At 40.8% G+C, this 20443-nt stretch overlaps 2 protein-coding genes across 4 annotated transcripts; both read left to right on the top strand.

Annotated features, from left to right (window-relative positions):
- The first annotated feature begins 113 nt into the window (after positions 1–113).
- On the top strand, positions 114–7466 carry slc35b4 (solute carrier family 35 member B4). The gene is made up of 10 exons (XM_085412602.1): positions 114–547; positions 1782–1895; positions 2010–2112; positions 2214–2263; positions 3141–3222; positions 3325–3385; positions 3564–3673; positions 3785–3860; positions 3942–4017; positions 5802–7466. Exons 1-10 carry the CDS (start codon positions 471–473, stop codon positions 6049–6051), a joined length of 999 nt encoding a protein of 332 aa, XP_085268728.1. The 5' UTR covers positions 114–470; the 3' UTR covers positions 6052–7466.
- Positions 7467–7613: 147 nt separating this feature from the next.
- LOC146665122 (uncharacterized) lies at positions 7614–19491 on the top strand. Of its 3 annotated transcripts, XM_085412600.1 has the most exons (9): positions 7614–7806; positions 10437–11301; positions 13770–13863; positions 15014–15194; positions 15311–15325; positions 15534–15617; positions 18585–18655; positions 18794–18929; positions 19027–19489. In XM_085412600.1, the coding sequence occupies exons 1-9, from the start codon at positions 7732–7734 to the stop codon at positions 19048–19050; spliced, it is 1545 nt and encodes a 514-aa protein (XP_085268726.1). In that variant the 5' UTR covers positions 7614–7731; the 3' UTR covers positions 19051–19489. The 3 variants fall into 3 exon arrangements, 2 of the variants coding, with proteins under 2 accessions (XP_085268726.1, XP_085268727.1); XM_085412601.1 differs by lacking the exon at positions 15311–15325 and having other exon boundaries at positions 19027–19491; XR_014912560.1 differs by lacking the exons at positions 15311–15325; positions 18794–18929; positions 19027–19489 and having other exon boundaries at positions 15014–15228; positions 18585–18638.
- The last annotated feature ends 952 nt before the right edge of the window (positions 19492–20443 follow it).

Genomic DNA, 20443 nt, shown 5'->3' with positions numbered 1-20443 from the left:
CTCCAACAGCCTTGCGTGGCTTCATGTACCTATAAAATGAGGCAGAGTGATATCTCATTATTTTTCAGTCTGTAATGAGCTGCGCATGCGTGTCGTCAGAGCTGGACCGTGATTACGCTGAACGCATATTTATTCATTCGTTTGTTACATTTTTCTCTAATATTCACATGTAGTGTTGCTTCCTGTACAATACGTTTTTTAACTCGTAATGTGTTACATGAAACTATAAATATTACGCACACGGGAAACCCCTTTTCCTATTTTTTAAATAAACTACAACTCCCATGAAGCACCTGGAACAAGGAAGAGCGAAATCTCGGATTCAGACGTGTTCAGCTGAAACCGGAGTTTGTGTGAAAGCACAAGAAGTCGGACACACAAACCGCTGCCGTAATGCAAACATGCTCCGTTCATTGTCCCGTTTGATTAAGTGACACATCTTCCACCGAGTTTTTCCCGCCGTGAACACCATGGGGCCCGTGTTTGCCGTTGTTCTTGTTTTTGTCGGCTGTTGTAGCAATGTGGTGTTTCTGGAGCTGCTTGTGAGGTCAGTGAGAAACTTACACCGTGTCTACACCAATGACTCATGAAGACTTTACTTCACAAACGTTTGTGTGAACAGTTTGTTTTTAGATTCCTCGTTGCACAGGTGTTTTCACTGAATTCATACAGGAAGTGAAGTCTCGTTTGCATGTTTGTCTAAGTGTCTGAGTGTTACTAAGCTACCCTTCTCCTCCTGAATAATTTTAACTCGTTTTCAACGGTTTTTGCTTCTTAAATCATACTTGATCAAGACGTTTTTTAAGTTACTCCTGACCTCACGTAGTTAATGGATGGTGTTAACGAGAAAACTGGCTACGCTGCGTGCAGTATATGTAGCAGAGCAGTATCACTGTGTGTCATAATCACTTGCATTACGAGTTTATGCTGGAAGGAGTTCAGTCTTTTGACATGTACTTTGTGCTTCTGTGGTTATTCGGTGTTTCTGTGTTATCAGCTGTTGGTCAGTGTTACTGAAGTGAAAGTAAGAGAGTGGTTTCCTGTAGTTAGTGAGATTCTATGGAAATACTTTTACTGCACACTTATTTGGTCCAAGTTTGGACCTTTTGCCTTCAGAACTGTTTAATTCTCCCTGGCAACAGATTTAACAAGGTGCCTATGATTGGCTGATGAGATCATTTATTTAACAAGAGCTGAGCAGGTATTCCAAATAAAGTGTCAGGTGACTATGTGTATGCACAGTGTCAATACTATACACACCCATATTTGGGGTGTCTGTCAGCACCTTGTTTTAGTTGTTTGTTTTTATCCCCCCTTCCTTACCTGTGAAAGTTGTGCGTCCATACAGGTGAGGCTGGGTGTAAATCTGACTGTAAATTTAAGAATTTCTGAATAAATAATCACAGCACTTGTGCAGGCACCTGGCTCATATTCATGTAGATATCCCTATGTCTAGAAACAGCCATGCAAAAGCCTGCTCATGGTATAGTATCCATAGATTGGGCCACATTACCAAAGACTAAAACTAAAGATTTACTTCTATCTTTATTTTCTTTTAGCACATTTATTCTGAAGCTAGTTTTTATTTTCATTACAGTTACATAATGCCATTCAATTATACTAAGTGGGTATGTAGATTAGAGAAAAAGTTATACATATATTGCTCTGTTTTTTTTTTTTTGTTTTTTTTTCCAGTGTATTCATTTTTGAAATGTCTGTCGTTAGCATTAAATGATGCATTATTAATTAACTCTTGGCTCTTTTTCTTTTTTTTTTCATAGAGATTTTCCAGGATGTGGCAACATAGTCACCTTTGCTCAGTTTGTCTTCATCGCATTGGAAGGTTTCATCTTTGAAACAAACTTTGGACGCAAGAAACCAGCAATACCTATTAGGTGAAAATTAAATAATTTATTAACAAAAAAGATTGACGTGAATATTTTTCAGCTGGTGACTTTTTAAAGCTGACACTGAATCACATTGTCCATTATTTATTTATTTATTTTCAGTAACTATGTGATTATGGTGACCATGTTCTTCACTGTCAGTGTGATCAACAACTATGCTCTCAACTTCAACATCGCCATGCCTCTACACATGATCTTTAGATCAGTAAGTTTCACACTATGACTCTTGAATGTTTCCTGTTATCACTGACCATCACTTCCTTCACCAAAGCCTGATCTCTGAACTGTTTTCTTGTTTCTCTGTAGGGATCACTAATCGCTAACATGATCCTGGGAATAATCATCCTGAAGAAAAGGTACCCAGCATCCCCCAACAACATACATAACGTTTCCCCACTATGTTTTTGACTTTGTAAATTTAGCAACTAGAACGCTTCATGGAGTGTACTTAATGACCACACACTTTGATTAAATGCTAATAGGATCAATTTTTTGCTGACAGAGATTATAATGATCAGGGTTTTATTCTGTGGACAGACAGTTGCAAAAATCCCTGCATCTGAACTGATTCATTCATATTTCACAAAGACAATCCCGTGTTCCACAAATTTGGCTGTTTTATAGAAATAAAATCATCTTCACCAGATCCTATTGGAGCAGGTTTACTACGACAGTCTGATTTACACATTCATCTTCATTGTCTTGAAAGTTTGTAGTGGTGCTGTCTACAGTACCCATCATTATATTTTATACATTGATAGTTTTAAAGATGGACATAGCAGCCAGGTTGGACAAAGGAAGCTATTGTGGAAACACCTGCATTATATCTGAAGGCCACCAGATGACGCTTGCTTAGGTTGCAAAGATACTTCCATACTATAGAAGTCTATGGGAGGAAAAGCTGTCTGTGTTCCCCCTCTCGGTCACTCGGTTTTGGTTATATTCAGTAACAAATACATTCTATTTTGTAAATCTTGGTTACATTATGTTTAGGAACGGAGAATTATCCGCTCATTGGTTAATGAGTCAGCTTTCCTCCCTTCCTTGTCCCAGCCAAGTTTTCAACCAAGGTGGCGACAATGAAAACGCTCATCTCGGGCTTAAAAATGCAAATTTTATTCACTTTTTTCAGCTGTGTAGTTGAAGCTATTGAAAAGAGGAAGCTTTCAAATCGAAATAAAAGTTGAAAAGAGTCGTAGTGAATCTACCCACATTTTTCTTCTCTCTCCGCAGATATTCGGCCAGCAAATATCTGTCTATAGCCTTAGTTTCTGCAGGTATCTTCATCTGCACCATCATGTCTGCCAAACAAGTGGTGAGTCCTCTGCAGAACACTGGGTACTGCTGCAGTTTGACTGTGAGTCATTTTAGCATTTGTTTAAGTGTGCTCTCATAAACTGCACTCCTGATTTTGCAGAATGTGTCAAATGAGGGTTCAGAAGACCAAGGCTTTTACACCTTTATGCATTGGCTTATAGGTGAGTGGCAGCTGATGCTGGCTTTTTGCAGATATGTGAATATCGGTGTGTATGTTTAGTAGTAAGTCACAAGTTTCTGTCCAATCATTTTGTGTGTTGGAGGCATTTGCAGGGGTGGGAAGTCATGTTGATCATGACATGTTGATAATCCATATACATGTTGTACGGATTCATTCAGGTATCGCCATGTTGACCTTTGCCCTGCTGATGTCTGCGAGGATGGGCATTTTTCAGGAGACACTGTACAAGAAGTATGGAAAACACTCCAAAGAGGCGCTCTTCTACAATGTGAGTTTTCCTCCAGCACCAACAGCCCAGGAATTCACTCCACAAATGTTTTCATGGAGCTGTTTTAAAATGTGCAATCCTTTAACATGATTCCTTTGCATCTTTTTGCAGCACTGCCTGCCTCTGCCGGGCTTCCTGCTTCTCTCTACAAATATCTACAACCACTGTGTCCTCTTCAGTCAGAGCAGTGAGTGCCGTCAATTCATTCTGGGAGTCTTTTTCAGAGTGCGTGTTTCATCACAGGTGTCAATGATTACTTTCTTTGCAGCTCCCACGCTGATTCCTGGGGTCGAACTGACCGTGCCGATAATGTGGATCTACCTGCTGATCAATGTCATCACACAGTATCCTACCAAAACAAGTACTTTTGCAGTTTGCTTGTACTGTTTTTCTCTTTTCCTACTAAACACAATATCACAGTTCATAACTTGCTTTTTTCCCCCAGCAGCTAAAAATAGAAACTGTAACCTCAGCTTATTGCTGTTTTATTAAATCACAAATTTAGATCCAAATGACCTTCATCAGATGCAAAAAACAATGTTCATATCATTAAGCACACACAGTTTTAAAGAAATGTTTACACCCACATACCAAGCAGAGTTTAATCATCTAATTAGGCAGAGATAACTGTCGAGCACTTCACATATGTGTGTGCTATTAAAGCTAATATTAAAAAAAAAAATCGGTTTAGTTTGATCAATCTTGTCTCAGCTTGCACTAAAGACACATTCAGCCCACTGTTGACATTATGAACAGCCGTTGAGTTTGAAAGTATCGCGCTCTTACTGGACTTTAAAAACTGTGGTGTCACAAACAGCTCTTCACACCACAGCAGAGGATCTATCTGAGGTGGCCCTCGCTTCAGCAGCCCTGTGGTTTTAGTCACGTCTGGGCGGGATTCACAGAGTCAGCAGGTCTTAGTCCTACAGATGGTAGCGTCGCTTCTCGGCGAGCTCACAGATCAAGTATCCGGACATGTTCACAGCACTGAGCCCGGTTTCTGTGACAACATCAGTGAAGTAATACCTCTCGTTGTGAGAGGCCAGCTCATGTTTCCCCTGAGTGGGTTGACAACTCTGTGCTGATGAAGGCTTGTTTGGATTTTCTTTTGTTTTGTTTAAATAAAGGCATGAAAGGCACTGCTGTAAAGGAAGAAGGTGCTTGGATTTTTATACCAAAAGTCAAAACTGCAGCGTGGTTTTAATCATGGAAATTTTATACATCACCTCTTGCTCTAAGTAGCTGACTCATCAAATTTCATTGTTTCTGAGCATCAGCTGAATTTTGATTACTGACTTTGCCTTTATTTATAATGATAAAACAGAGTTATTTGGGCAAAGCCGCTTATGCGCTGTTTTTAATGCTTAACTCTTATGCTGGTTCCTGGTTGGGCCTCTCAGCTTAGAACCAAAAGCGTGTCTGAGATAACTTTGGTAGTGATATCCTTTTTATTTGACAATACAAAGCCGTGTGTTCAGAGCAGTCTGAAACCAGAGCTTATGGTTCACAGAGATTACTTGTACATATACTGATTCATTTGAAATTCAGAAAATATTCGTGGGGATTCAGCCTTTGTAGCATGTATGTAAACTATAATGCTGTCTCAGTAAGAGAAACAGTATGACCCAGAATCTAAATTCGTGCTGTAACAACTGCTAAAATAGTTCGTAACACAAAGTAATATTATAAGTGAGAAAACTAAAGAGTGGCCCTTATTTTTTTACTTTAAAAAAATGAAAGTTTAAGTTGTTTTCCTAAATATTTGTAAACTAATATTAATTAATGGAACTAAACTATAAATCAGCTGTAAAATAAAACCTTAATAATCCACTATGGGCTTCATAGAAAAATGTTAATTAAAATAAATACTACAATAATTTACCAGAATAATTTTATATTACTACCAAAACTAGGTTTGAATATTTCTGTTATACACGGGATCACAATATTAACTGATTAATCCCTGCCTGATCTGTCCAGTGATGCTGATCGTGAAAAATAACATTAATTAAATGGCGGTTTAGCTTACGAGGTCAATTGACACAGACCGTCTTAGCAACACGTGAAGAAATTAGGTTTTTGTCTTCTGTGTCTCAAGTCTTGTTGCAGTCTTTAACCGTTTCTTCAGGTACGTTTGCATTCGTGGTGTTTTCATCCTGACCACCGAGTGCGCCTCACTGACGGTCACGCTGGTGGTGACGCTCAGGAAGTTCCTCAGCCTCATCTTCTCCATCATTTATTTCCAAAACCCCTTCACCACCTGGCACTGGGTGGGGACGGCCGTGGTCTTCGTCGGTACTCTTCTGTACACGGAGGTGTGGAGCAGCGTGCGGGCGGCTCTACGGGGACCCGACGCCAAAGAGAAGAAGGCAGAGTGACGAACCAGAGACTGGCGGTGGACAGAAAATCAGTTATCGTGTTGGACGTAGAGTGATGTTGTTATCCCGCAGCAGTTTTATACAGTTTTAGGGTCATTTAGATTTATACTTGATTACACGGTGCTCAGTCATACACCACCTGAACAGTTTAAAGGATGGTGGTGTTCTGCATTTTTATTGTTGTCAGCAAATCCCATGAACAGATCAAATCCAGCAGATTATTAAAAATCAGCACAGATTTATTGCTAGAAGCTTTTTGAGTCAGTTGAGCCAGATCTCATTCATGATGGATTTATTTATTTTAATTCCACGTGTGAATGAATCTGTGTTTTGTCTGTCTGTGCTCTCTGACTCCAAGCACCAAGCCCATTCGCTGTGACTGAAGATGTAGATCTCTAAAACCAGCTATAGTCAATATTTTTACACTACTTGATCACGTGACTACTTGATTATGGTGATGAACCCACAGAGAGTTTTCACCCTCTCTTCAGGCCCAAAGAGATACATGCCATCATTTACCCCAGAACTTGTTTTTCTTGTGCTTGATTGCAGAAAGTTGTAAAAACGACTTACTGTGAGCTTCCTGTCAAGCATTTTACCACAAACTTGAAGAGTGATTATTAGTCAGATTAAATTGTCTTTTTTTTTTTTTTCATACAAAATCCATTAACATTCTTGTTTCCGCTTGACAGACTCTAGGTAAAGATGTTTTCAGTGTTTAATCTGTTATAATTATAATGATAGATTTGAAGGGGAAAGAAATATGTTTGCAGCATGTATATGCTGTGTCGACAGTTTTACTGCCCCCTGTGGCCAAAACGTCAGATTTTCACACTAAAGTCCCACTTTTCCAGCCGGTGTCATTTAACGAAATCATTTCTGAATACAGCTGGAGACTGTTTTTATCAGGACGAGTTAATATTTTATTTTGTAGGTACTGTTCGAAGTGTGTGATTGGGGGTCTGGTGAGAGCTTTGTCAGCCAGTGCAACAGTGTCGGTCAGTGTTGTGTTGTAATACTTTGGCTACACAGATTCTGAGTTTGGTCTTTATTTTGGATTTGCTAACAATAGGAAAAATACGAATACTCTCGGTGTTAGGTGTTTTAACATTAGTACCTCATTATGGTGCGTTCACAGACACAAATTCAGTGCCACTTTTCTTTTTTGCCTATGATGTTGTTTGGATATTTATTTTTTTAGCCTCTAGCTGCTCCAGGTTCGTGTTCATTTTAAGGACTTCACCGATTCATGTGTGAAGAGCTGCTGGAGTCAGATTGCGTGATTAGATAGGGGGACAGGTTATGCAGTGCATATTAAAGTCCCCGTGTCCTTGTCATATTGTCTCAGGTGTATTTGTCAACAATAAATCTTTACACTCCCTGGTGACTGAAATTAAAGTGGGAACATAGCTGAAGACTGAGACTGTTTTTATTTTGTTTTTTTATCTGTGCATGCTTCCTTTTTAAGTGAGTTTTATGAATGTTTAAAGCTGGGACACTCTGTTCTCTTACGTTTCACTGACTAATGCGCAATGGACCAATCCAGGGGGGTGGTGTTCAACTCCATCCAATGGCTGCTCATGTTATTCCCCGTCGGTGGTGGGAAGGGCAGCTGTTTGGGTTTTATGTCACTAAGCACTCGTCCACGCTGTGGGTGCTGTAGTTTCAGCAGGGGCAGTGATGGGGGGAAACAGCCCGAGTCACTTCTGTGAGGAAGATGAAGGCGGAGGAATTACTTTTCTGAAGGGCATTCGGGTGAGTGAAGGCTTGTTTAGAGCTGTTTCCATCAGTATAGCGCACGGCTGCACAGCGCATCAGTGCAAGTCAGTGATTTCCTGTCATTCCAGTGTGTGAATGGGTGGATGACTGGATATGTAAAGTGCTTTGGGGTCCTTGGGGACTAGTAAAGCGCTATATAAATACAGGCCATTTACCATTCCTGTCTCAGACGCCCTTGTTGAAAAATATTTTTCTTTCCATTTTTTAAAGTCTGCTAAAATCACCCCGCACAAAGTCAGCGGCATCCCTCTGGTGTAGGGGTTAAAAATAGAAAGTGCATGCTCGCCTTACATTCCCCACACGTGTGGAAGTGCTGCTTCACAAAGTCTTTAAATTCCTGTAATATCCAAACTATGGGTTAATTCTTTACGGCATCATATCTATAATTAAATCAGCTTTATTTCAGGTAAATAATGCCATTCTCAATCTGCGACCTTTATCGACCTCTATTGGTGACATTACAGTGTAACAACAGCACTTTTACTTTGGTTTGTATCAGGGGTGTCAAATATTAGACCCGCGTGCCTGAATCCGGCCAGTCTGGCCCACAGGATTGGAGTTTGTTCTTTTTTTTTTTATTTTGGACTTTGAACTGTATTTTCATAAATTTTACAGCTTGTTCTGCTAATAAAGACAGCCCAGCCACCATTCATACTACACAGAATCAGAATATCTTTATTGTCATTGTAACAAATTAAGTGAAAGTCCCTGCGGGGTCAAGAGAAAAGGTTTAAATATAATTACAAAAGAGTAATATAAGAAAAACAGGATAGAAACTGCTATTCAGTATTTGACTCTGTCACCAAAGTTATGAAGTAATAGTTAAATGAAAAACACTAAAGTTACTATTTTTCTCACTATCCACTACAGAAATTCCTTTTTTAATCTGTCTACTTTAAAGTAAAATAAACAAATAAATAAAATAGGAAACTTTCTGTGAATTAACAAAAATATTATTCTTTATAATTACCGGATGGTCTGGGCAATGACCTACCAGAACATCTTTCTGTAATTTTATGCTTTTATTTGTTACAATTTAAGCCAGAATAGTCCTGCTCAAAGATTTCTTTTATTAACTACAGCACAGTTCCTTTGTCACGTAGAAAAACATACTTCCTTTTTCTTACATTGAGATATCACAGGGATTAAGTGTGCAGTTACATTTCTTTACACTGACAGAGGGGATTTTCACCCCAATTAAAAATCAAAGTGGGCTGGATGTGACCAACAGGGTAAAATGAGTTTGACATCCCTGGCTTCAAAGAATAAAATTTTACTGCATGAATTGATCGCAATAAAAAACTATCCTAAAATATATAATTCTCCAGTAGGAGCTGGCTCAAGCCTCTGATTTTGTCAAGAATGATCGTATTTACAGACTGTATTAAAGTGTGTCCAAATATGCAGAAGGCATATTGCTAGTTGGTGTTATGTGCTGTCAGTGGGAGGCAGCATAATACCAAAAAAGTCCCGAGAAATGTGAATGATTTAAATACAGGCACTGGGGTCCTTAAATACAGCAAGGTGCAAAAGTCTTGAGCCACCTCTCATTTCTTTCCTTTTTCTCTCATTTTGAAGTGGCAGGCTTAAAAAAAACTATGCAGATTAGATGAAACGCATCTGAAAGTTAAGTCCTAATAATTATTATAATAGGACACTTTTTGCTAAAGCTTCATCAGAAATGGTCTCAGTGGAAGGGTGGCTGAAATTCAAGGCCAACTAAATTTATATAGTGATGAAGCTAAATTTGAAGTTGTAGGTTCAAATCTTGAATTTATGGAGGAGGTCAGGAGAGAAGTGTCTACAGAGCCTCCGCTGTGTAAAAGCACGACGGAGGCTCTGTCATGGTTTGGAGCATCATTTGAGCCAGTGGTGTTTGAGATTGTGTTTTAAAAACAGCACAATTTCAATTTAAAAACTGTCAGTTATTGTTTTGTTTGACATATCATTGGATTGATTGGCTTGTTTTCAATGCTGCAATACTGCTGGGCTTTCTATTTTCTTAAAAGTCACTAAACTTCTCCACTGATGTAGCCTTGGTCATGGTATTTGATAAGAACTCTTTTAAGAAAATATATTGTTGCATAAAAGTGATAGGTTCTTCACTCTTAAACAAATAAAGTTATATACCATTTATGCTTTCATCTTTCTCAGTAAGTGTTACTTTTTCAAAGGGCAGCAAGGCTGTACCAAAGTCGCTTCTCTGGATTTTGAATGTGTATTTATGTCACTGCCGGTGGCTGTTCAACAGACAAAAGCACAAATAAAATAACATTATTTCTCATTTGTTCTTATTCTGAATTTCTCTTAGAAAATATTAAAGGTCAGACAGTCTGAAGGTCTTTTCAATTATATTTACAAGAAACAAGGAGACCTATTTTCTGATGTATTTGATATAAAATTCCTTTGGACACTTGTTCAGTGGCACGCTGAGTCTTATGAAATAACGCTGCAGTGTTTAATGGCAGTGATGCGTAAACTTCACATTACTTACGCAAGACTTGAACCTGTGATAGAGAGCAGAGCACCAGCATGGGAAACATTTGAATTTGCTCTTTGTGGCCTGCAGGTGGCGCTTATGGTTATTATTATTCTTCTTTCATCAGCTGTCAGACCGAGTCATCAAGCGGATGAAGCTGTCGCCAGAGGTCGTCTCGCCGCATCTCGCTCATGCATCAAAACCAGTGGCTTCTCCAGATCCCACCTCTTCTGTGGAACACTTGTCACCTCCTCCACCTACAGTTATCGCAGCACCACCTCCTTCTCTTTCTCCTCCTTCTCAGGGAGCCACAGTTCCAACAGTGGAACCTGCTCCTGCTGTTAAGCTCATCCCGCCTCCTCCTGTGCAGTTTCACTCCTTTCCTCCAGCCCCTCCAGAGCCTGCAGCTCAAACTCCATCCACCCCTTCCCCAGGAGTCAAAGCACCTGTAGAGCCCCTTCCTCCACCCCCTGCTGAAGTCCCACCTTCTGCTGAAACCTTAATCCTACCCACGTCTGTAGAGTCATCTCAAGCATCTCTGGCTCCACCTGAACCTTCATCTCAAACACCCCCCACTATTATTGAGCCCGCTACTGTCACTCCATCTGTTGAACCTCTAGAATCTGTTACCCCATCACCTCCACCAGTAGAAACAGTCCAACTTCCACCCACGGTTGAATCTACTCCATCTGGACCAGTGGAGGAAGTGGACCAGCGGTGTCAAGTGGAGGCACCAGTCGTGGTTCCAGCTATTGATCCAGAGCCTCCATGTGCTCAATCTCCACCTCCTCCAGAGGACGCTCTAGCACCTCCAATGCTCTCTTTTGAAGAAACATCTCCATCTTGTCACTGTGTGGAGCAAGCTGTTGCCCCAACTCACCCACCTCTAGCTCCACCGCCACCAACCGAGGAGTCCCCCAAGAACCCATCTGTGCCTCCTTTTGATGAGAAGAAAGTACCTGTTGTCACAACACCACCCCCACCTGTGACAGGTGAGTCTGAACCATCCTAATCTTTTGGCATTTCCAATTAGCTCTTGTGATGCTTTGAAGTGCATGCTGTGGCTAAGGACATGGAGGTTAATAGGACAAACCTTATAATGTTGCTCAGTCAGATAAGATAAGATAAGATAAGATAGAACTTTATTAATCCCTCGGGTGGGTTCCTCTGGGAAATTCGATTTCCAAAAAAGCACAGCACCGACAGAAGTTACAGAGTTACAGAATATTATATATACACACACACACACACACACACACACACACACACACACACACACACACACACACACACACACACACACATAAATACAGAGACAATATAAATAAAATATACGAAGGGGATAAATAGAATAAATAGGAATAAAAATAAAAATAAAAATACAAGTGAATTGCACATTTCAAGTATTGAGTCTATTGCACTGTTGACTATTTACAAAAGTATTGCACAAAAAGTATTGCACAAGGTATTGTACAGTGAGGTGAAGAGGCACTACAGCTTAGTTGTTCCCCCCTCCTTTGTCCTCCTGTTTCCCCTCCCTCTCCCCTCCAGAGAGGAGTTAAACAGTCTGATGGCGTGTGGGACAAAGGAGTTTTTAAGTCTGTTAGTTCTTGTCTTTGGGAGAAGCAACCTGTCACTGAACAGACTCTTCTGATTGTTTATGGCCGTGTGCAGAGGATGCCCAGCATTGTCCATAATGTCCATCAGTTTCTTTAATGTCCTTTTCTCTGCCACTGTCACCAGAGTGTCCAGCTTCATGCCGACCACAGAGCTAGCCCTCCTGATCAGTTTCTCCAGCCTGGATGAGTCCTTCTTTGCTGTGCTGCTCCCCCAGCACACCACAGCATAGAAAAGTACTCCAGCAACCACCGACTGGTAAAACATCCTCAGGAGCTTCCTGCAGATGTTAAAAGACCTCAGCCTCCTGAGGAAGTACAGTCGGCTTTGGGCTTTTTTATACAGGTGCTCTGTGTTGCATGACCAGTCCAGTTTATTGTCCACCCACAGCCCGAGGTACTTGTACTTGTTGACCACCTCCACCTCCTCCCCTCTATCTGAACCGGCAGTGGACCTGCTCTGGACCTCCCGAAGTCCACAACCAGTTCCTTAGTCTTTGAGGTGTTGAGTTGCAGGTGGTTTGTGTGACTCCATGCGACAAAGTTCCTCACCAGACTTCTGTACTCCTCTTCCTGATCATCCCAGATACACCCCATGATGGCCGTGTCATCTGCAAACTTCTGAATATGGCATAATTCAGAGTTGTAGCCGAAGTCAGAGGTGTACAGGGTGAAGAGAAGAGGGGACAGCACAGTTCCCTGTGGTGCTCCTGTGCTGCTGACCACTGTGTCAGACGTGATGTCCTTCAGCCTGACGTACTGTGGTCTGTCGGTGAGGTAGTCGGAGATCCAAGCCACCAGGCAGGGGTCCACCTCCATCCTGTTCAGTTTTTCCTGAAGCATACAGGGCCGGATGGTATTAAAGGCACTGGAAAAGTCAAGAAACAGGATCCTGACCGTGCCTTTTCCCCCATCCAGGTGTGAGTGGGCTCTGTGTAGGAGGTACAGGATGGCATCCTCCACTCCGACACCCGCCTTGTATGCAAACTGTAGTGGGTCCTGGGCATGTTGTACCTGTGGTCGGAGGAGGTTGAGGAAGAGCCGCTCTAGAGTCTTCATAAGATGTGACGTCAGTGCCACCGGTCGGAAGTCATTCAGCTCATTGGGCCGGTTCTTTTTGGGGACCGGGACGATGCAGGATGTCTTCCATAGGGCGGGCACTCTCCCCAGTCGCAGACTGAGGTTGAAGACTCGTTGTAGATACACAAGTATGCAGAATTAAAGTCCAAATCACATGACTCTGAGGAAATGAGAGAGATACAGCTGATGAAGCATCCAAAAAGTGTAATAATAACAATAATAAACCACTTGTCTCTAAGGTGGGATTAAGATTTGAGAATGAGCATTTCCGTCTATTGTCTGCAGGATCATTTCAGTTAACAAGAGCTGAAAGCAGCAGTTTGAAGTTTCCAAGCCTAAAATACATTACAGAGTTACAGTGTAACATCCGGAAATCTCTGAGGCAGAGCATTCAGTGGAATTGACCCGAACTGTAGCGTGTGCCAGAACACGCCACCTACCACCTCAGCAGATTTGCCTCCCAGTGAGCTTCTCCGTTTCCTTGCTTCTTACTATACTGACTCTGTGAAGAAGATCAAGCACTCATATCAGAAAAATAAGTACACAGGGACACACCATTGTTGCTTTTCTTATTACCAATGTGTAACCATTATTTCAGACCATTATTTCTGGTAGAAGTTTCATTTCAGCGTTCTAAAGCAGTGATGTTCAAGTTATGTTTGAGGCTTTCATTTGGAAAGAGTTTCAGGCTTTTAGTAGGAGATCAAATTTAATCAGTAGATTTAACATGTTTGCAATCATTGCTTTGTTTGTTTCTTCTCAAGTGTCGGAAGACGAGTTGAGGCAGAAGCTCAAAGAGGAGATGCAGAGAAGTCTGAAGGAGGAGATCGACCAGAAGAGGCAGGAGCTACAGAGGCAGTAAGGACACAAGACTGAATGTTTTACTGAGTTTTGAATCTTGCTGTCTCATTTGTCCCTTCTGATAAGATAAAAACACAACTGTAGAGGTTTGTAGTCGATCCGTACCGATGCACACATTTCTGCTCAAGATGCCACATTAATTATTTAGTCACTAATTCTATTTAATAGGAAAACATTCAAATGTATTCATTTTTTAAGCAAAAACGCCATAAATCAATAATAAATATAATATTTAAATAGCGATAACAAAGATTTTAAAGTTAAACTGCAATCAAAACTTTGAATATCAGAGAATATATTCTTATTTTTTTTAATCAGTGTTTTTATTGAGTTTTCAGAAAGCATATCATTCATACAGAAAAGCTCGAACTCAATTCCTACAACACAGTGTAAGACAAACTATACCCAGACAGAGAAAAGATAAATAAATAAATAAAAGGGGGGGGGGAGTTGCCAGTTATGGAGTAGACGAAAACTCATCTTCAAAATAGGAAATGAAAGGCTGCCAGACCTTAAAGAATTTCTTGGTGTTGCCCTGTATAGTAAATCTGAGATGTTCTAATTTGAGGTGTGCCATCACCTCCTCCACCCAGCGTTTATGGGATGGCAGTGTTGCCTTTATCCAGTTGAATAGAATCAATCTCCTAGCCAACAATGAGGTGAATGCTATTGCCTTCCTCTGAGAGGCTGTTAGTTGAGTTTCCCTCGGTGCCACACCAAAGATGGCTGTCAGAGGCATTGGTTCCATATCTTTAGTATAAATGAATGAGAATGTTCTAAAGATGTTAGCCCAAAAGTCTTTCAGCCTGGAACAAGACCAGAACATGTGGCATAAGTTGGCTGGCACCTGTTTACATCTGGGGCAGGTCGGATCGGCCCCCTGGTACATTCTTGCCAGTTTCTCCCTTGACAAGTGGAGTCTGTGTAACACCTTGAACTGTATCAATCCGTGTCTTACACATACAGAAGCAGAGTGTACTAGATCTACAGCCCCTCCCCAGTCAGAGAATATATTCTTATTAATTAAGTACAATTATCCCAGGATATCTGCACACTTGAGCAGTTGCTGCTGATGCATTCTCAGTTGATCAGCTTATCGATTAATCAACTCTAAGTTCTTTAAAAGATGCACTTTGTGCATGTGAAGGTTGGAGGAGATGAGGGTGCAGGTTCGAGCTGAGGCGAGGGCAGCAGCTCGGGCTCGGGTGGAGGAGCAGGTGAAGAAGATTCTGGAGGCTGAGAGGGCGGCGAGCACGGAGAAGCTCACAGAGACTATCATGAAAGAGCGAATGAAGACGGAAGATGAGAAGCTCATGGTGCAGCTTTATGTAAGCAAAGGAAGACACGCTTGACTCTGAATATGTGAGGAACTCTGCTGTAAATACAAAACTCTTTCCTCCTTTTAATGTGCTTCTTTTTCTTTCTTGCCGCGTTGTTGTTTCAGTGGATGGAGCTGAAGGTAGGACGATAGAGATGCATGCATGCATGCATGCCTCACTCTCAAACAGCTGCAAATCACAGACATGAGTTGCAGCTGTAACTTTGAAAAACAGGAAAAATTGACCCTGAAAAAACCGCATGTAAATTGAGTGTCAGCCTCTAAAAAATTTCAATATGACGTTTTCAGAGCTGTACTGATATCTTCTATGAATGTTACATTATCGCAGGCTCATCAGCTGGAGGAGAAGGAGAAAGAGCTGAAGAAACGAGACGCTCTCTACAAGGAACATCTTGCAAAACTCGATACAAAGGTTAGTTAACATTTTTGAGACTTGAAGTAATTCTTATATGTTTAAAGTTCTTACAGGTTTAAAGCGAGACTATGTTTTGCTAGAGATGTGTCGAGTGGCCGGGGGGGGGGGGACTGTAAACAAAAGACAACGTGTATGCCTAACTGGCTTTTTAACTAGTTTTGAAAAATTCCAGTTGTAATCTAATCTAATGTGATGTATATATTACTCCAAAATTTAGGCAACCCTCAACACACAATCAGACATCAGATCTTGATAAATTAAATGTTCAACTTGAAAATCTTTACTGACATATGGTACTGAGCAAAAGTCTTGAGTCACCCTTTATTATATTTTGCTTCTAAGGAGCCAAACTATCTTGTAACTTGTGTAATCTCAGTGTGTCCTTCAAAGTATTAAAGGTAACCAGAGACATTAGGGACAAAAGAGCGAGTTGTAGGCCGAAAAAGTATCTACAGCAAATGATCAAAATCTGAATGTCATGTAATTAAGAAATGGGGGGGAAAATCCAGCAAAGACCTGACACAGGACCTGAGTTTCATTTGGCCTTTCAGCTGTCTGCTGTTCACTGAAGCCGTGTTAGAAATGGTCTCTCTGGTGGATGTCAAGAAGCTATTTTTAAGGCAGGAAAACAGGGAGAAAAAGATAAGCTGGATTAATTCAATTCAATTCAATTTTATTTATATAGCACCAAATCACAACAACAGTCATCTCAAGGCGCTTTATATTGTACAGTAGATCGTACAATAATAGATTCAGAGAAAACCCAACAACTAAAGTGGGAAGGAAAAACTCCCTTTTAACAGGAAGAAACCTCCGGCAGAACCAGGCTCAGGGAGGGGCGGCCATCTGCTGCGACCGGTTGGGGTGAGGGAAGGAAGACAGGATAAAGACATGCTGTGGAAGAGAGACAGAGGTTAATAACAGACATGATTCGATGCAGAGAGGTCTATTAACACATAGTGAGTGAGAAAGGTGACTGGAAAGGAAAAACTCAATGCATCATGGGAATCCCCGGCAGCCTACGTCTATTGCAGCATAACTAAGGGAGGATTCAGGGTCACCTGGTCCAGCCCTAACTATATGCTTTAGCAAAAAGAAAAGTTTTAAGCCTAATCTTAAAAGTAGAGATAGTGTCTGTCTCCCGAATCCAAACTGGAAGCTGGTTCCACAGAAGAGGGGCCTGAAAACTGAAGGCTCTGCCTCCCATTCTACTTTTAAATACTCTAGGAACAACAAGTAGACCTGCAGTGTGAGAGCGAAGTGCTCTAATGGGGTGATATGGTACTACAAGGTCATTAAGATAAGATGGGGCCTGATTAATTAAGACCTTGTATGTGAGGAGCAGGATTTTGAATTCAATTCTGGATTTAACAGGGAGCCAATGAAGGGAAGCCAAAACAGGAGAAATATGCTCTCTCTTTCTAGTCCCTGTCAGTACTCTTGCTGCAGCATTTTGGATCAGCTGAAGCCTTTTCAGGGAGTTTTTTGGACATCCTGATAATAATGAATTACAGTCGTCCAGCCTGGAAGTAATAAAAGCATGAACTAGTTTTTCAGCGTCACTCTGAGACAGGATATTTCTAATTTTAGAGATGTTGCGCAAATGGAAGAACGCAGTCTTACATATTTGTTTAATATGTGCGTTGAAGGACATGTCCTGGTCAAAAATGACTCCAAGGTTCCTCGCAGCGTTACTGGAGGCCAAGGTAATGTCATCCAGAGTAAGAATCTGGTTAGAGACCATATGTCTAAGATTTTCAGGACCGAGTACAATAACCTCAGTTTTATCTGAATTAAGAAGCAGAAAGTTAGCGGCCATCCAGGTCTTTATGTCTTTCAGCCCATTATCTTTACACAAGATAATGGGCTGAAAATCAGTAGCAGCAGGTCTTATGTAGTGATGAACCCAGATTTGAATGACGTTTTTGTTTTCAAGTGATTATCAATCTGTACAGCAGGGGTCAGAAGAGAGGTTCAACAGTGACTGACTGCTCTGTCATCACTTGGAGCTGCATTTCAGTCAGTGGTGTTGGGGATTTTTGTCAAAACTGATGGAATTATGAACGCAGAAAAGTACGTTCAGATTTTGATCCACCATCTAGGATCATCTGGAAAGTGACTTTTCAGCATGAAAATGATCCCAAAGGCACTGCACAAAACATGCAATGACTAACCATGACTAGCACTCATGGATTGCCCCCCCCAAGAGCCCAGACCTGAACATTATTAAAGCAGTGTGGGGTCATCTTGAAAGAGAACAGAATAAAAAGAGGCCAGGATCCAAAGAAGAGGTTTGAATGTCTTTCAAGAAATTTACAGAGCGATTCCTGAGGACAGTTGTTAGAATTATACAACTTTGTTTTCCATGTATATCTGCACGTTTTGGCTATTTCCCATTTTCCTAACAAAAAAGACTTTTGCACAGTACTGCACACTGAATAATTTGTGGAGAAAGAAATGAAACAACACCAGTTAGTGGAAACCAAAATTATCAAATCGTCAATCCTTTCTGGGCTTGATGTTAAAATTATTAAGTGATCCTTTAATTTTTCAGCAGTACATCTGGAACTATTTGAAACTGTTAATTACTTTCTTCAGGTATCAAATTGCATTGTAAATGCACCCATGTGCCAATCCAAGATACAGCAGTATGCTGCGCTTTGTTTTCATTTTATTAACAGTGCCATAGGTACATGATCAAACACCTTAACAAATGTCATCACGCTTTAATTCCAACATGTCTGGATCCTAATTAGAGCCTACACACATGTAGCACCACCTTTTACAGACGACACCAGTGATAGAACTGTGAAGTTGAGCTAAAACATGTTTTCGGGGTCTTTAAATGCAAATTTTGGCCACTGAGGAGCTGTCACGTCCTGAATTTCTTTTGTGGGATTTTGTTGAAGCAGTTGTGATATGTTATGTTGAGGGTAATGTGTGTGTTTTTTACCACTTTGGCAGTGTGCAGAGTTTTACAAAGTCTCTGTCGAGAGCTTCCGGAAGGGCAAAGAAGAGACTCTCAGCCGTTTTACGTAAGTCAGAACACTTTAATTTGTTTATGTGTAGTGTCATGTAAGCCTTATTACAGCTTTTATTTGATGTAAGTTAAGTTTGAATCATAAGAATGAGGCAAATGTTATTTAATATTATTTTCTTCATCTCTCTCTCAGTCATTTTAACACCCACCCAGTGTGTGGAGACTTGCAGAGTCAGATATTAAAATGCTATAAGGAGAACACGGGAAAGACTCTGTGCTGCTCGCGCATTGCCGCTGCCTACATGCAGTGTGTGGACGAAGCCAAGAAAGTACGACCCGACTTGACTTAAACACATTATTTGATTTCATACCTCATTTGCTGTGGATCTTTATTGATCATTTTAAACCATCTCTCTCCTCTCACAGAATAAGATGAGAACAGGTGGTTAATGTGGACCGCATCCTGGCAGACTACTGCAGCCTTTCTATGTACCCAAGGAAGTGCCAGACGCATGCAGACGTTAACTAAAAGGACACTTTAGTCTGCTGCTCATCATGGGATCAAAGCAATTATATCGATGCAACGGCAAAATTAATTTTTAAGTGCTTGCTTTTTTCTTTTAAATGAAGCAAAACACAACAGACAAGCAGAACATTTGCAGACTGAGAGCCTGATTAATCATTTTACACACGTGCCTTGAAGTTATAAAAGCTGTTTATCAGAGTGTGAACGCATGAAGGAACTACTGAGTGAGCAGAGTGTAACAACGAAGAAAAAATTAAATCCATCAGTAAACCTTGATGTGGAACATAATGGTTCACGGTTAAAGAAAATATTCGTGCGTGTGTTTGTGTCTGTGCATGTGCTGCCCCCTGCTGATTTTGAGTTCACAATTTAATAAAAAATTTATTACTGTGCTCATGAAATCCAGTTGATGCTCTCAGGGAGGTAAAGCGGCTGTTTTTCTGTGATATAGCTCATTACTTGTGGCAAAATTATGGATGCAAAGCAAAAAAAGAAAACTCATAAACACAACATCCTGAACATCGCAAATAAGACGGAGCACTGGACAGCAGAAGTGCAGGTGCATAAACAACCTACGTAGAAATGCTTATATGTGACAGTGGACATGTGATCATCGTTTTACCACAAATGGAAGATGGTCTCCTTTCTGCACAGTTACTTTTTATGGCATAAAAAAATCAGTATTACGAAAATAGGTTCAAGTTTCTGTCTTGGAGGTCATTTCAAGAAAATTGGTGCAGTTTCAAGAAGTCACACCCGTCAATACAATCAATCAATCAATAAATTGTCAGTCAATTTATTCGCTTTTATCACATTATACTGTTAGTTATTAAAGTAAGAAGTATTTGCAAAAGAAGGGGATTTTGAACTATGTCAGCTGAACATCCATGATGTGAATCTCCTGTTCCTCCACATCCCAAAGATGCTCTATTAGATTGAGATCTGGTGACTGTGGAGGCTATTTAAATACAGTGAATCCATTACTATGTTCAAGAAACCAGTTTGAGATCATTTAAGCTTTGGGACATGTTGCATTATCCTGCTGGAAACTGGCATCAGAAGATGGGTACACTGTGGCCCCACTGAGATGGACATGGTCAACAAAAATACTCTGTGGTGGCTGTGGTGTTTAAACAATGCTCAAAGTGTGCCACTATCTGCCCCACCATTACACCTGAAGCACAAATACAAGGCGTAAAGGATGTTGTTCATGTTGTTTATGCAAAGTATCACCGTTCTTCCCTATTCTGAACTTCACAGGTCAACCTGACCCCATCTAAATGTCTGTGTAGGTTCTCACCCATCCTGATCATGGTA

This window comes from Rhamphochromis longiceps, linkage group LG7, assembly GCF_057381845.1.
Source record: "Rhamphochromis longiceps isolate RC_006_pf linkage group LG7, R_longiceps_female_GT1.1, whole genome shotgun sequence".
Classification (NCBI taxonomy): domain Eukaryota; kingdom Metazoa; phylum Chordata; class Actinopteri; order Cichliformes; family Cichlidae; genus Rhamphochromis; species Rhamphochromis longiceps.
The sequence above is the reverse complement of the archived record's forward strand: the minus strand, read 5'-3'. Positions and strand labels throughout refer to the sequence as shown.

Coding starts and splice junctions, on each gene's coding strand:
- slc35b4 (XM_085412602.1), top strand. CDS start 471: ATGGGGCCCGTGTTTGCCGTTGTTCTTGTTTTTGTCGGCTGTTGTAGC. Junction 3,861..3,941: donor TGTCCTCTTCAGTCAGAGCA/GTGAGTGCCGTC, acceptor CTTTCTTTGCAG/CTCCCACGCTGATTCCTGGG. Junction 4,018..5,801: donor CTGATCAATGTCATCACACA/GTATCCTACCAA, acceptor CCGTTTCTTCAG/GTACGTTTGCATTCGTGGTG.
- LOC146665122 (XM_085412600.1), top strand. CDS start 7,732: ATGGGGGGAAACAGCCCGAGTCACTTCTGTGAGGAAGATGAAGGCGGA. Junction 7,807..10,436: donor CTTTTCTGAAGGGCATTCGG/GTGAGTGAAGGC, acceptor TTCTTTCATCAG/CTGTCAGACCGAGTCATCAA. Junction 11,302..13,769: donor ACCACCCCCACCTGTGACAG/GTGAGTCTGAAC, acceptor TTTCTTCTCAAG/TGTCGGAAGACGAGTTGAGG.